Here is a 17,136-nt window from a genome sequence, read left to right as displayed (position 1 = left end):
TGGTCACGTGGCCCCCACAGTCAGGAAGCAGAAAGAGATGAACGCTGATGCTCAGCTTGCTTTCTCCTTTTTATTCCATCCAGGACCCCAGATGGTGCATCCAACAGGTAGGGTGGCTATTTCCACCTCAATTGATCTAACCTAGAAACTCCCTCACAGACATGCCCAGAGGTGTGGTTCCTAGAGATTCCTGATCCTGCCAAGTTGTCAATCAACAGTAACTGTCTAATGCGGCAGACATTATAAACCCATTTTAGGGAAAAAGAAATAGAGGCACAGAAGTGATCACATGACCAGCTTGCGGCAGCATCAGGAGTCACAGACACGTCTGCCCTGCAGCCTAGGCTTCTGATCATGTGTCCTCTCCATATGTCTTACATACACACATGCTGTATGCATTTCTGAACAGATGATGATACACAAGACCCAGATGAGAGAAAAGCTTGAAATTCCCAGAGCCCTTCCTATTTCCCTACTCACCCCCTTCCTTCCTTCCTTCCTTCCTTCCTTCCTTCTTTCTTTCCTTCCTTCCCTCCCTCCTCCCCTCCCTCCTTCCTTCCCTCCCTCCCTCCTTCCTTCCCTCCCTCCTTCCTTCCTCTCTTCTCTCTCCCTTCCTCTTTCTTTGTCTCTTTCTTTCAACAGCGTCTCACTCTACAGCCCAGGCTGCTCCCCAACCCCAGCCCCTCCTGCCTCTGCCTCCTGAGTACCGGGATGACAAGTCCCCGGGCATGCACGGTGCCATGTCTGCTCTGCTCTTTACAGTGGCCAACAGCATCCCATTCCACCATCTTTTTAGCCAAGTTCACTTCATGCACCATCTACCCACCCCCCACCCACAGGTAAATTCCACCAGTCCAGGGACTTTGTCCATTTTATCTTCTTATTGTTGCTTCTGGCGCCTGGAAAACCCTTCAGTACAAAGTATTAATGTTTTAAAATTAAACATCCTTGGTTCCAAAGTCTGAAATACAAAATGGCCTCTGATTTGAAACTTTCTGAGCACCCCCAGGGCCACAGATGGAGCATCCAACACCTAACCTTAGAGCTGAAATATGAGTTTCCAAAAGCGCTGCACAATTGAAGTTTAGGTTTGGGGCCTAGTTTAAACTTGGGCCCCATCTCCAAGACACCTCATCACATATGCAAATGTTTGCATGATGCAGATATTCTAAACTCAGAATGCCTTTCAAACATAAAAAATACTTTTGGTCCCAAGCACTACAGATAATGACTTCTTACCCTGTGATATTAATTATCCAACTGGTAAATATTAGGTGAATGACTGGTGAAATAGCCTTGCCCACTTCCTTAAGAAGTGACCTCCAGCCGTGTGGTGGTGGCACACACCTTTAATCGCAGCACTTAGGAGGCAGAGGCAGGCCAATCTCTGTGAGTTCGAGGGCAGCCTGGTCTACAGAGTGAGATCCAGGACAGGCATCAAAACAACACAGAGAAACCCTGTCTCAATGCCCCCCCACACACACACACAAAAAAAAGCAGTGACTTCCAACCTCCTCATTCTCAGGGTCACCTCTCTGAAAGGTCACTTGCCACACTGTTCTTTGTTCCTGTCCTTCGGTTCCACTCAGACTCTTTTCTCCACAGTGAGTCTTGCCCCTAACTCTGCGACCATGGTGCCTGCATATTATCTGTTCCTACCCCTCACCAACCCTCCTAGGAGCCCATCCAATGCGTCCACATTTTTGTCAGTCCTTGAAAACACATGCAAATAAACGCCTACCCCCTCACTTTAAGTGAGGCTCCCCGAGGGGTTTTATCCGTGGGATAAGTGTGGGTTTCAACTGTTAACTTCAGTGTGTGTGTACAAATACATCGTGGAGCTGGCTCCTGTTCCCATCGTAGCTGACAGAGGTATGTGGTTGGAACAAAAGCACACCCGGACACCATGCCAGCTGCAGCAGCCACTGTTAGAGTCAAAGGGCTGAGCGCATTGGTGAAGTCATGAATCCTGACCCCGCCCTTCCATGTGCCAGGAGCTACTTTGCATAAGGTGATGTGACAGGCAGGTGGTGTAGGGGAAATGGTCCCCATGACAGTGTGAGGCGAGGGCATTTCAGTGACTCCTTTGTGCAGTCCAGTGATGGGCGCCAACATCATGTCTGCTCTTCAGAGGAGAAGACCAACATTGCAGGCCTCTAAAGACTTCAAGCAGAAATGGGACCCAGACTTAGTGCTGGTGGCTTCCAGAGCCTCAGCTCCGCACGGCTGGCCTGTCCCCAGCACCCTCTCCCCACCCTTGGCAGGGTCTCAGCCTTTGCTCATTACTCCTTGAACAGAAGACAGGGAGGAAGGCCGCCTCTGGGTCCCACCTCTAGTGCTGAAAATTGAAAAGGCTTGAGGAGTGTTCAGCCTTGCTGACTCCTGGCTGTGTCCCTGTCACCTAATTACTTGACTTCAAAGCCTCCACGCAGCAGGTGTAAGGATGTGAAAGCCATTTCCCCCCCACAGAACACAGCATGACTTGATACAGCCAAGATGTCTCCAAGGCAGCAACTGTACTAGGGAGATCGGGAAGCCTCTGAACCAGACCTAAGCACCTGCCCATACACATCTCAGAGTCAGAAAGCTGGGGGGTCACCTGAGAGCCCAGAACCACAGAGGACAGCAGTTCCAAATGCTAATATACAGCAATTACTGTCCCAATAACCCTTAGACCATGGAGCTAACGGATCCCCAGGGGCTGGAAATAATTAACTCTCCCCATAGCCCAGGCTAGCAGGGAGCTCAGTGTGGCGGACTTACTCAGGTGAGGCCACATGTCCACCCCTATCTTTCCCATAGTCAAATGTTTCTGTTTGGTAATTGCTGGACCTGAGTAGGTAGTTAATACATGTGTGTGTGTGCATGTGTGTACACACACACTTATGTGAGGACAAATATGTGAGGTGATGTGCCCATGTTGTTTACACAGTTACTAAGTGGCAGGAACAGGATTTGAACCTGGTTTAATGTGCCTCCAGAGCCCATGGCTGGTGCCAATGCTTTCTCTTGCCTCCTTGCCTCAGAATGACAGAGAATGTCTATAAGGAAGGGGTAAGGAGTGGAGGTCTGGGTGGTCCCACCTCTTGACCAGAATTAACATCCAACATGAAGCCATAGAAAGAAATGGAGCAGGAGTTAAGGGACCTGAGTTCAAATCCTTCCTCCTACTTCTTAGCTGGGACTTTTCCAAGTCGAGTCACAATTTTTACAGACATAAAATGGGGAAGTCATGACACCCTTTCGGAGACAGTGCATGATGAGAAAGAAGAGAAGAAGAAGAACTTTGCAAATTACCAAAGCTATCAGTAAACCACAGGACTGGAGCCAGGCTATCCACTGTTTTTATAAATAAAGTTTTATTGGACCGAATCCATGGCCATAACTCTTTCTGAACTGTCTGTGGCTACTCTCAAAATACATGAATCAGTTTTGAGCAGCTGCAAGGGAAACATGAAGGCTCCCGAGGACCATGGAGCCTAAAGTATTTGTTACAGGACAACTAGAAGAAAAGTTTGCTGACACTAACCTCTCACACTGTATTAGTTACTTTTTATGTGACAGAATACTCGGAGAAACTAGAAATCAGGGGACACAGTCCACCACGGTGGGAAAGCCTGGTGGTGGGAGCATGAGGTCATATCATAGCAGCAGTGAGGAAGCAGAGTTGAGGCAGAAGGGTAGCTGGCCTAGAACAGTTAACCCCTATTCCTATAACCCAATGTCTGCCAGCCAGACCCCCACCCCATGTTCAAAAGGATCCGAAACATTAGCTGGGGACCAAGCATCCGATAACATGAGACTGTGAAACACTTCACATTCAAAACCACAGTAGAGGCTCTGAGCAGGGGAGACCCCACCGGCCCCAGCACATGGTGTTATGTTAGCCTTCCTACTGTCTCTTCTCAGCTCTGGCTTTACTAAGAACCATTCTCCTTGATACCCTACCCAAACACACAGCTTCACCTGGGACCCTTTCTGAAACACAAAGCAAATGTCTCTCCTTGGGGTCAAGAACTCACAACTCCCTGGAGAGTGCCAAAGCCTATCCCAGTGCTGCCTGATATCTGGTATTGTAAAAAGTCCCTTAAAGGGAAATCACTCACTTGCAGTTTTTACACTTGAGGCCAAAAAGCATCCCTTTCCCGCAGACAGTGCATGTCTGAGACATCCAGTACTTGGTGGAAAACCTGTAAGAAAGAAATGGGAAATGTTCAAGGTGAGGCAGTGGCCATGGGCCCATCTCCAGGAGGATGTACCCCTAGATCCCGCAAGAGGGGATGACGGGAAGCCTATAAACCCTGGATTTTGGCCCTGCTTGTTCCAAAACAGGTGATAATTAAGTTCAATTAAGTTTGCTTAAACCAGGAAGCCTCAGTATCCTTGCCCATAAAGTGGAAGTAATCTTGACATTGACCTTGGGAGTTATATGCTGAAGGTGCCCTAACACCTGGCACATATGAAACGCTCAATGAATTGGTCTGTGTCAGTCATTACCTTGAGTGCTCATTATGGTCATTTATTCACTCGACAAACACTGTAGGTGGTCTGCAAGTTCAATTCTATAAGCGAGCAGTGGACCTCCAAATTCAGTAGCAGAGGAGAGCTGCCCCTGACAAATGAAAGCCTGCCTCTTCAGACACCGTAAGTTCCTCTTCCCCCAGTCACCGTCACCTGCTGCAAAGACAGTGTGGAAGTCCCCACACATCACGGGCACCAAGGCCAGTTGGAAGGCATCAGATTAACTCTCCGATCACCCCTCCTGTGCTGGGCCGTGCTTTGCGCCTTGAGATAGGAGGCAGAGGAGCGGCTGGATCCGGCAAAAGTATTGAAGGTTCCCGGGTCACAGTTAATTTTAATTTTCAATTTGTGCCACCGTCGGCAGTGGTTATAATCTCCACTGCCTCCTCCGAGTGTCAAAGGGGAAACTTGGAGGTTATGTAACTCAGAGATGGAGAACTCTGAGGGGGAAGGTGGCTCCCCTCCACTGCTATCCCCTCTTTTGGGATCTGGGTCAGCCCTTCAAACACAGCGAGTTAGCTTCAGCCTGGAGCAGCCGCAGCTAAGCAAACAGCAATATTCACCACGGAGATGCTGGCTTGCTGATGCTCCCTCTCCAGCTTTGGACTTGGGCTTAGTTAAGCCCCTCTGGGTCTTAGCAGGGCTTATCGGGTCTATTCTGCAAGCTGGGGCAGCTCAGGGAAGGGGATGGCAAAAGACCCACCAGGCAGCAAGGCAGGAATCAGGGGGCAGGTGTGAGGGTCCACTGGTAGATGTTTCCCCCTTCAGCTTTGGCCTGTCCCCTGGGTTGCCTGGCTTTGTCCTGTTGCCTGGCTCTTGCTGCGATAATCCCAATGACAGAGTGAGATCTGCTGCGGGTGGTGGGTGTTTTTTGTGAGACAGCATTTTATCATGATGTCCAGGCTATTTGAACTCTTAACTCTCTGCCTTACCCTCCTGTGTGCTGGGACTGCTAGTGTGTACCACTAGATCTGACAACCTAGGGAATGGGATGTTAACACATGTTTCTTTTCAAGGCTGGGGGTCTCTCATTCCTGACATCTAGCCTGGGGTGGGGAGTTGGGGGGTGCAGGGTGAGGCTGAAGAGTAACACCCATCAAGGGGCCTTCACCTCACTAGGAAGCCAGCTATGGGGCCCCAATATGGTCAGCCTGCTTCATTCCCCTGGACATCAGTATCAGAAGGTGGGGCATCAGGGCAATGGTAAGAAAGCCCAGAGGGTAGAGCCAGGCAGGTGAGACTGAAGGAAAAGTGTAGCCACCCCAGGGGTGTGGCTGAGCCACAAGTGTGACCAAACTGGAGGGATGGCTGGGCCAGAGATGGGTCTGATACAGAGGTGGAACTGAACCCAGGGATGAGCAGAACCAGGGATTGTGGCCAACCCAGGGGTGGAACTGAACCAATAAACATTTTAAAAGGCCCTCATCTGAGTCCTCTTCGCTCCATAGATCAGCCTCCAGTCACTGACAACGGACATGTCTGTCACTACGTCTCACGGCTTCCATCAAGGTCTTTCCAGTTTCCAGTTGTGACATTTTCTTTTTTTTCTTTAAGAACTGATGATGAGCTCTTGCAGGACGAGTGCAGCCTTGCTCCAGGCTGAGGCTGTGTGTGTGTCTGTGCCTGGGGTTTCTCCCCTCAGCCCGCTGATAGACCTCTGGGGACTGCTGAGGTCCCTCTGTTAACTGGCCAGCTCCCCAGGGACACAGACCCATGTCCCATAGCGCAGACACTGGGAATCTGCAAGTTGGAGGGATAGCTCCATGGAGGAACAAACAAGACATCCAGCTGGCTCCCCTGGGTACAGAAACTCACCAGGGGGAATCTCAGATCACAGGGGCCGAGCTAATTATGCTATAATTAGCGGTCAGTCCCCTCCCTCATCCGCCAGGGCCTCAGTCTCCTCATCTATCAGTGAGTTCCCCCATCCTGGTCTGACTCTGCGCCTCCCCCCTGAGTCTGTGAGGAAATCGCGGCAACATGTAGAAAGCTGAATTTGGGAGAGTCAAGAAGTTGTTGGAAACAAATTCTAGGACATGGAGGATCCTGGGGAAGGCCTCCTGCTGGCCCCCTGCTCTGGGGTAACCTCTAGTGATGAGTTTAGCTGGCCATCCAAAGGAGTTTCCCGGGTGAAGAGCCCCCACATGGAGCCTGAAGTTCTTTATGATACAGTGAGGTGTGTGCACAGCCCTTAATATATCGTCTCATTTGTAGGTAGAATGTATGAACTTATCCCTACAGGGAAAAAAAAAAAAGTTTCTTCTCTATCTAACTTTCATGCCACACTCTGTAACCTGCTAGACTTGTTTCATGGATGTACAATTTCATGTTATTTCTTTAAAGGTCTTGATTATGATATCCCAGGGTCTTCCTTTATTTCATTGTACGCTGTGTGACTTTTTTTTTTTTTTTGATAATAAAAATGGCATTTAAAAAAAAAATGGAGTCCAGAGAGGTTAAGTAATTTCTCACGGCTACAAAGCTTTAGCAGGAGGAAAATGAAACTCAGGTCAGTCTAAGCATAAGGCCTCTGCTTTTTAACTGTCCTGTGTGGATTTGATAAGGGCGAGGCTATGATGCAGACACCTCAATCCAACAAAAGACAAAAGGGCGTGGTGGTGTGGAAGCTGGGGATGGGCACATTCCTGGCACCCATAGGCTTCAGCACCCCCTCTCCCCACCCCCTCCCCCACAGGCACAACCTCCTACCTTACCTGTGCTTGATGGAGTTGCCAAGGTCTCTGCGTGGGATCTGTGGTGACCACCGCGGTACCGACAGTGTGTCTGTGGAGACAAAAACAGACAGGAAGGTCAAGGGCTGAGCCAGCTCTACCTGGGCCCTGGAAATAAAAAGGAGCCCCATCCACTGGCCTCACGCCAGGCAGAGCTCCAGTTTAGGTCATGGGCTCCACTCACAGGAGGCTTCCCAGGCAGAGCAGGCAGCAGATGCCGTCAAATATGTCAACTGAGGTCAGGTAAGGGGAAGCCCACCTGTCATTGCACTGTTCAGGCTGAGGCAGGAGGATGATGAGTTCAAGGTCATCCTGGGCTGCAGGGTAATATTCTGTCTCAGAAAGAAAAAAAAAAGAATAAAGGAAGAAAGAAGCTGCGTGTGTGATCTGGTGAAGTGGATCTTGCTGCCTAACTTAAAGACCCGAGTTCGATGCCCAGGTCCCACATGGTAGAAGAAGAAAACTAACTCCTGTAACTTGGCTTCTGACCACACATGCGCCCACATACATACACAATCAATTAATTAAAAGTTACATTCTGTAATCTAAAGATAGAAGAGAGAGAGCGAAAAAGCAGGATGGGCACCGTGGAAAGAACACAACCGAGCATGATCTCGGCTGGCTTCATGGTTCTTAGCATATGCCAGGTGTGGGCTGAGTGACTCCCATGCCGGCCCCCCAGCTGAACACATGGGAAAAACTAAGGCTTGGGGGGGGGGGGCGCGGCGGGCGGTGTCACTTGCTCGAGGCCACTACATCTCATACTCTGCACAGTGGCTGGGAATCCCGGTATGAGGGACCCCAAGCCTGTGTCCCTGCTCACACAGTCGTAAGGCAGTCGATTCCAGACACCTCTTCCTACACCCACACACGCCTTCCCTGCAACACCTACCTTACAGCCACATGATCACTTAACATTTTGTGTTGGGTCCCCTTTTTGGTTGCTCGAATGTTCATTTCAAGAGCAGGCTCTAAGCCCAGCATGGTGGGACATATTTGTAATCCCAGCACTTGGTGGCAGAGGTAAGGTTGAAGCGGGAGGATGATGGTGAGCTTGAGGCTGGCCTGAGGTTGCATATAACAAATACACCAGCCAGGCAGTGATGGCGCACGCCTTTAATCCCAGCACTCGGGAGGCAGAGCCAGGCGGATCTCTGTGAGTTCGAGGCCAGCCTGGTCTACAGAGTGAGATCCAGGACAGGCTCCAAAACTACACAAAGAAACCCTGTCTCGGAAACAAACAAACAAACAAAAAATAATACACCAACAAACACAAAGCTGAACAGAAAGCTCTTCAGATATTGCAGATAATGACTTTCAGAATGTCCAGCTGTGTGCAATCTCAACCCATACTAGAATGAGCAAGTGAGTGCAAGGATGTCTAGGTGAACGTGATGGAGGAAGGAAGGATTCCCGGATGGATAATGGATGGGTAGGTAAATAGGTAGATGGATGAAGGAGGTTTGTGATGGAGGATAGATGGATAGGCGGATGGCTACATGTATGGATGGATAACACTGAGTGGGTGGATGGACGGATGGACAAATAAGAATGAGAAAGAAATAATAAAGCACACAGACTTCAGACTGGGTACCTGGTCCTGCTTTTTCTTTTCTTTCTTTCTTTCATTTTTTCCCCATGCCTTAGGCCAAATAGGAGCAAACCACATAGTCACAAATGACTGAGTTCTAGGTCCTCTGAGACCTTGAGCACAAGCCCCAGTACACCTCCACTGCCTGCCCCCCTCACCAGCCTCCTGGAAGACCTTGCAGGCAGTAGACATAAAACAGCAGCTGAGTGAACTCGTGCTGCCTCAGACAGACAGGGAGAGAGGCAAGTGGCCAACCCCACGCCAGCGCCCACTTCTCAGCCAGATGGATGGTGCCTGCTGGGGACTTCAGGGCTGCAGATGTGTGCCTCATTTTTCACAGCCATTGTTATGGAGTGTCGCTCTCGTTGGGAGAGCTGGGCATGTCAGAACACGTCGGAGAGCCTTTCACCCCAGTCAGCTCTCTCTTCTTCCTAGTGATGGTCACAGTCATTTGAAAGCTGTTTTTCCGAGACCTCTATGCCGCCCTCGCAAAGCTGGGACCCTTTTTTTGGCAAGAGCCGATGGTTTTCCAAGCCCCAAATGCTGAAGAAAACTGGGGAGGTGGCGTGATAGAGCCATAAAACCCACAGCCTGCAGAATGTTTAACTAACAAAGCCCATTTTACTACTTCATTCAGTTTCTGAGGGAGATAGAAAAAGAGAAAAATGATGTTCTTTAAAAATACTTTTCCATGTCAACACCTCTTGCAGACTGACATCAGACATGGGAAGAAAGACATTACTCATTAACTCTGAAAGGCTGGACAGGAAAGGAAGGTCAGTCTCCTGTGAGTAATCTACAAAACAGGAAGTACTGAATGAGAGCCCAGTCAAGGCCATTAGCAATGCCTGACTAGAACTGAGTTGAGAAGGACTGAGAGGAAGAGCAGTGAGATTGATTACTAATATCAGCCATAAGTGAGGAAGGAGGTACTCCTAACAAGTCTTGAGATTGATTAGTAATGTCTGCCATGGGTGAGGAAGGAGGTAGTCCTTACAAGTCTTGAGATTGATTATTAATGTCTGCCATGAGTGAGGAAGGAGGTAGTCCTCACATGTCTTGTATACATTTACCTCCTCTACAAAAGCAAGAACCAAATCTACACCTTTGAATTCACCTCAGAGCATAGTGCCTAGGGCTAAGTATGTTCTTAGCACAAGTTTGATGAACCCAAGATTCTTATAACAGAAACAGTTTATTGAAAACTTAGTATGTGCCAAGAAATCTTCTGTGTGTACTTAATAGCTAGAAGCTATGCCTCCTTGCATCCTGTGCCATAGCTATTCCCTTTGTACAAAGGAAGGCCAGGGAACTCAAGGAGGTGCACTGACCTGGTCAAGGCCACACAGCCAGGGGCCAGTAGAAGCATGTGTAAATGTACTCCCTAAAGGGACTAGGGAGATGGCTCTTTGGGTAAAGTGCCTACTGTATGAGCATGAGGACCTGAGTTCAGATCCCCAGCTCCAGTGAAATATTTGGAGATTTCTGAAGACATTCTGAAGGTATCATACTGTGTTTGGGAGTTTGTTACTGGTAGCTAGTGGGATGAATCCAGAGGCTCTATTTAGCATCCCCTAATACATAGGTGAGAACTTTCCCTATACACGCAACAACTTAAAACATCCCGAGTATCAGTTACACCAAGGTTGGGACTCCTGATCTGGAAGTTTCTATAACTGCCTGCCCACCCCCCCCAAATTAAGCATCTTGGATGATGCCCCCAGGCTCCTTTGGGCACAGAATGAGTCATCTCGGGCTATGAGCATCTCCCATTAGCTCTGTGTCTTGCTTAGTCCTCATCCGTCCCCTTTGCCCAGGGCAGAAGCAATTAAGCTCCAGGGCTGGCTTTTCCGTTCCAGGCTCGGCTGGAGGGGTACATCCTGTCAACTGCATTAAGCTGCAAAGCCTCATTAGTCTGGAGGCTTCGCTCCCTAGGCTCGGCTTCGTCTGTGGGCGTGAGACTCGAACTCCAACGGCCTCTCTCTGCTTCCTTTGTTTGGGTTTCATTAAACTTGCCAGTGCGAGCCTCAGAGCAAAGGCAAATGGTTGAAAGGGAAGAGGGAGGGGGAAAAGAAAGATACCGGAGACTCGAGGCCTTATCATAACAGGGAAGGCAAATAACATTTACGGCAATTAAACCGATCTAGGAACTTCTGCTTAACAACCAAAGCGTCTATTAAGATGTCTCCGTAGCTGTGTGGAAACCTCTTTCCCACCCTAATTTTCTGATAACAAGGCAGAGTCTTGCCCAGCACGGCTGCCTTCATCTCAGGGGAAGAAAAATAGATGCCTCTTTCGAGATAGTTCCATCGCCAGCACATGGAAAGAGGGAGACTTGGGAGGAAGACCGTCCTTGTTCCAAGGTCTGGCTGTAGAAATCCTTTAAGAAACACCCCCCCCCCAAACAGAACAGGAGTACAACCCAGGAGCCACAACCTTTGAGACCACCTTGGAAGTTCAAGAACAGATGGGGCCAACACTGATAAAGTGTCCAAGTTTTATAAACATTTTGTTTTGTTTGATTTGGTCCAGTTTTTGAGATGGTCTCAGGTAGCCTAGGCTGGCTTCAAACTTGCTATGTAGCCAAGGCTAGCCTTGAATTCATAATGCACCTGTATGGTGATATTTTATTTGTACTGAAATGTGATTTGTATGTTAATAAATAAAGTTTTCCGGGGGTCAGAGCTAATAGCAAGCCATCGCAGAAGCTGGGCAGTGGTGGTGCATGCCTTTAATCCCAGCACTTGGTAGGCAGAGCTAGGTAGATGTGTTCAAGGATACAGCCAGCATTGGAGACACACGCCTTTAATCTCAATACCAACCATAGAAAACCTGGAGGTCTATACAGACAGGCAGTGACGAGGCGGTCATGTGGTTGAGTTTACAACCAATGAGAAGGCAGAACAGAAAGTCTTTATAAAGATAGGCACACAGGAAGTAGGTCTCTTTCGGAGAGGTAGGACCACTGCGAGAGGAAGGGTAAGGTTTTTAGCTCTTAGCTCTGACCTCTTCGCTTTCTTCTTTGCATTGGTTCTGTGTTTCTTATTGAATAAGACAGTTACTTCTACACACCTGCTTCCACCATCGAGTGCTTCCACCCATTTCAGACTTGTGACTCTCTGAGCTATAAGGTGAATACTTGTACGTGGTCTTTAAACCACTGGATTTGTGATGATCTGTTAGAGCAATGGTACAAAAGCCCTCACAGCTCCAGTCCTGTGCCAGGTGTGTGGCTTCAAGAATCTGGGATATAACGAACCACACAGCCAAGTTTTCTACGCTTAAGCATCTCCTGGGGGAAATAAAAAGCAAATGGCTGAACCAGAGAGAGCCCTTTTGGAAAACAAAACAGTCCAGACTTTGGGGGTTTAAGGCAATGGGAACTTGGACTCCAACACTGGAATAGTTTCAGGCTGTGCCTGGCATTGGAAGTGTATGAGCTCCCTGGTGGCCAAGGGGAGTTGATCCTGCCTGCAATCCCAGCATCCCGAGGAGAGAACAGGATAGCCTCAGAGCAAGCTGGCCAGAGAATAGCCATGCTGGTGAGCTCTGGGTTGGACTGAGAGACCCCACCTCCGTGAGGAAAAAGAGTGACCAAGGCTGACTCCCAACATCAGCTTCAACACAAATGGAAAAAGAAAAGGAATTCTCGGTACGTCAGGGAAGATGCTGATGCCGTCTCCATTTTAGAGATGGCAATTTGAGGCAGATCTAAGATGTGACCTGTGGTGAGTCCTTGGGCTAGGAACAGCCCCTGAGCATCAATGTCCTCACAGCTGCTTCACTGGACAATTGAAAGGCTATACACAGAAATGTGCACAGAGCTTTGGCCGCTGAACTTGGCGTCAATGGAAAGTCTTAATCACAGTGCCTGTCCCAGACGACAACAGGACTCCCTCAGCCTGTATCTACTCCTTGGACATAGCTGTGGCAGAGTCCCTGACAGAAGATTCAGGGAGGAATGATTTGAATCCACCTCCCAGTTTCTGAGGGTCTCAGTCCATCATGGCAGAGCATGTGGCCAGGAAAGCTGTCTTGTGGTTGACCAGGAAGTGGAAAGAAATGGAAGCTGGGCTATGACCTTCAGCACTGCTCCTATTGACCCACTTTTTCCTGGTAGACCCATAGCCTCCCTAGGCAGCACCCCCACCCTGGAAAGAAGCACACCCCTGGGAAGCTGTGTCTACAGGTTACAAAGCACAGCCCACTTGTTCAGAGTCCTACAGCTGAGCGGACTTCTGAAGTCAGTTCCTATAAATCTTCAGCCATGCTCACCATCTATCACCGTGTCCCCTTCTGAGGTAAATGTGGCAATCATTTTAAGCACCGTGCCTTCCTAGAGTCCATGGAAGTCTCTAAAGCCCCTGTAGCGATGAGGCATTCCTAATCCCTCGCCATTTCCATGGAGATAAAGACCTGAACACGTTAATACAAACAGCCAGCATTTATTGAGCACCAACTGTATGGTTATGTACAGGTTATGTGATTTAAATTCAGGATTCCATCTAATCCCATGGTTGCATTTCAGGCAGGGAAGGTGAGATCTGAGCTAGGCCAGTCAAGAGCCAGAGAGCCGATTTGGGAAAATCATAAATGAAATAGAAGTTTCAAACTATTCTTCAGCTTTCCCTTCACGGACGAGATTAATTCAGTGACAACTTAGCCACATTCAAATTGACTAGAAAATTCTTTGAGCCTAAAGACATCTGCAACTCATAAAACTTAAACCATGAAACTTTCCTTCTGAGGCCACGGGCTAGGTGCCAGCCCAAGTCCCACTGATTTATCTGGGGTGCTCACAAGGTTTGACTAAAGCTGCCCATACCATTCACACAGCGGGCGAGAACTCTATTAGCTTTAATATCCAATTCAAATATAATATACATCAGATCTAAAAGCACTTTAATTATGCGCTGTCTCCAAAGGTTACGGCTCCGTGATGCTTTGGGGCTGAGTGGAGTTTATTCTTCGACTTAGACCTAACTTTCTCCTGAGACAAATATAGCCCACTTTCCAAGCTTCAAACACCACCACGAAGTCTCCTGACAAGTTTATATGGGGCCACACAGCACCGGCTAGTGTGCCGAAGGTGGGAGCGAGGGCTGAACGTCACTGACAGGCTGATGGCTTGGCTTGGTGGGGAACAGCGCTTGCTGCCCCAAGCCTGACCACCTGAACTCTATTCCTGGGACCCACAGGGAAGAAGGAAAGACCAGACTCCCCCAAGCTCTCTTCTGACTGCTACTTCCATGCCATGGCATGTGTACCAACCCCGAGTCCTCAAACTGAATTGCAATAAAGGAAAGCTGGGAGTTGGTTCAGCAGGCCAAGGTGCTTGCCACCAAGCCTGAGAACCTGAGTTTAATCCCTACAAGGCAGGAAAGAAATCACACACACACACACACACACACACACACACACACACACACACACACACTATCATAACTGTAAAAGACTCACAGTCTATCTGATTGGGTTTGGAATCACTTAGGAAGCTTCCCTGAGGGCATACCATGTTGGTCCTTCCAAAGAGGTTGAACCAAGGAGGGAGACCCACCCTGAACGTGGTGGAAGCGCCACCCTGGGGGGCTGTGGTTCCAGATTCAATCAAAAGGGACACAGAGGAAATGGAGCTGAGGACCAGCATTCCTCTCTCTGCACTTCTGAACTGCAGATGCCATGTGACCAGCCACCTCACTCTCCTCTCCTTCCCTACCACAATGGGCTACAGCCTCCAACCGGGAGCCCCAGGAAAGCCTTTCTTTCCCTCAGTGGCTTGTCACAGTTACAGGAGACGCCACCAGTGAGGCCACCTTTGATATTGTGAGGAAAAGCTGTGGCAGGAGAGGTTGACAGGGACACTTGGATGAGATACAGGTGGCCCTTAGGACGGAACTGCTCACAAGGATTTGAGGTGGGGCTCCTTGGGATTCCCTGTGGCACTGAGGCCAAGCAAGGGGCAACGGTGATGCCACCCATCCGGGGACAGGGGTTTATTAGTTAATTGTCTCATTGTTGTGACCAGATCACAGCAACACAGGGGAGGAAGAGCTGATGCTGGTTCCCATCAAGCGGGGTGGGGCCGTCAGTCAGCTGATGAGGATTGCTCACATCCGGGAGGACCAAGAGGCAGAGTCTGGAAAGGAAGTGGAACTGGACTATCCATGTCAACCCCCACTTCCTCCAGGTAAGCCACGCCTCCTAAGGACCGTACAACTTTCCTAAACAACAGCTCCACCAGCTGAGGCTGGAACATCCAATCATACAAGCTTGTAGAGGACATTGCATACCCAAACCCCAACATCACATAAATGGGGGTGCTGAGGTCAAACCAATGGCTCCATGTGTGTGGCTTAAGATGGAGACCTGCCGGGTGGTGGTGGCGCACACCTTTAATCCCAGCACTCGGGAGGCAGAGCCAGGCAGATCTCTGTGAGTTCGAGGCCAGCCTGGGCTACAGAGTGAGTTCCAGGAAAGGTGCAAAGCTACACAGAGAAACCCTGTCTTGCAAGAAAAAAAAAAAAAAAGATGGAAACCTGACCTTGAACATGAGACTCCTAAGGAGACAGAGAAACAGCCGGTATTTCTGAGTGAAGAGCCCTACCGAGGCATCAATTCACCCAGTGCAACTTTGAGGGAAGAGCAGGGAATTTTCCAGTAAGCAGATGTGTGACCAACATCAGCTCCGTCACTGATAAACCGAGGGACCTCGGCGCGCTTACTTCCCTGACTCTCAGTTTGGTCTCTGACATAAAAAGGGAATCATAGCGTCTCCTCACGGGGCTCTTAGAGGGATGGAGGTGGTTGTGATTAGAAGTCGCTCGGCACAAAGCCTGACACATTGTTGCTACTGGCCTGGTCATGAACATCATCATTCTTCCTCTAGAATCCACAGGCCAGTGGGAACACGGCAGAGCTCTCCACGCCGACTGTGATTTAGGGCAGAGGTCGGTACACTTGACCCTTGAGTCTAATGAAGCCTGTTGTCGGGTTCCGGAAATACACTTTGATTGGCACATAGCCACGCTCAGACACTGACGTGTTGTTTGTGGCTGCTCGCTTGCCTTGCTCGCTTGCCACAGACTCGAGAGGCGATGACGGAGACAATATAACTCATGAAGCCAAAAATAGTCATCGTCGTCTTCGTCGGCTGGACTCTTGGGAAAAAAGTTCATCGATCCCGGGAGAAACTCATTTCCTTAGCTAATTAGACATCTTCCCTCCCCACCCCCACCTTGGAGCCACTAGACCTTGATTCAAGACCCATTTCTACTACTTGCTGGTGGAAACTCTGACAAATGACCAACCCCAAAATCTATATGAGCCCTTGGTGCCCTCTGTTTGCTTAACTGAGCAGTGGCTGGGCACAGGGAGGCTCACAGGAATCTTAGCCAAAACGTTAGCCCCAGCTCAGTTAGTAAGGTGTTTTCTGCACAAGCCTGAGGACCTGAGTTCAGATCCCCAGCACCCATGTAGAAAACCGGGTGCAGCAGTATGCACCTGTCACTGGAGCACTGGGGTTGGAAGGCAGAGACAGGGGGATCCCCAAGGCTCACTGGCCAGCCTGCCTAGCCAAGTAGGCAAGCTCCAAGTTTGACTGAGGAAGACACAATACCAGCCTCTGACCTCCACAGGAGTACATATGTACATGCACACACATGAGCATGCACACACATGAGCATGCACACACATATACCACCTGAATGCAGATGCTAGCCTGTGCCTCCCTCCATTTTTCCCTCTTCTCCCCCTCAATCTTTCCTCCTTTCTTTCTTTACTCCCCCCCCACCCCCTTTTCCGAGACAGAGTCTCATGTAGCTGACGATGGCCTTGAACTACCGATCCTCCTGCCTCCACCTGCTGAGTGCTGGGATTACAGGCCTGCACCACCCTACCCAGCTCGGCTTGCATTCTTCCTGTCCCCTGCTGTCTGCTGGTAGAATCCTCCTTGAGACAATACCACCGCCCCTGATGACAGGTCACTGCTGAAATCATGTCAACTCACAGAGCAGAGGAACAGGGACATTAACTCTCCCCGCTGCTGTCTGGCTTCATTAATGAGATTTTTCTAGTTGTTACTTTATCAAAGGAGAGAAAAGACCTTGAGGATATGTGAGCCAGCGGAGGCGGGCAGGATGGCTATGGGAAAAAGGGGATGAAGGAGATAGATGCCTTCAGGGAGTGTGAAAAACTACCCTGGAAAGACCAGTGAGGGAGGGAGAGAGCCCACTGAGAAAATGGTAGGTGGAAGATGGGGGAGGGAGGGCGGGCGTGGGGGGGGGGGGAGAAGCG

The 17,136-nt window shown here is 49.4% G+C and overlaps 1 protein-coding gene across 1 annotated transcript in view; it reads right to left on the bottom strand.

The window, feature by feature from the left end:
* The window catches only part of Ksr2 (kinase suppressor of ras 2), a 359,063-nt gene that overhangs the window by 99,821 nt on the left and 242,106 nt on the right, over positions 1-17,136 (bottom strand). Inside the window, exons 6-7 of the mRNA XM_059249748.1 lie at positions 7,236-7,305; positions 4,107-4,190 (exon numbers count right to left, since the gene is read on the bottom strand). Of these exons, the coding sequence (XP_059105731.1) occupies positions 4,107-4,190; positions 7,236-7,305 (154 nt within the window). The remainder of the gene's footprint in view (positions 1-4,106; positions 4,191-7,235; positions 7,306-17,136) is intronic.

This window comes from Peromyscus eremicus, chromosome 23 (genome assembly GCF_949786415.1).
Source record: "Peromyscus eremicus chromosome 23, PerEre_H2_v1, whole genome shotgun sequence".
In the NCBI taxonomy this organism is placed as follows: domain Eukaryota; kingdom Metazoa; phylum Chordata; class Mammalia; order Rodentia; family Cricetidae; genus Peromyscus; species Peromyscus eremicus.
The sequence above is the reverse complement of the archived record's forward strand: the minus strand, read 5'-3'. Positions and strand labels throughout refer to the sequence as shown.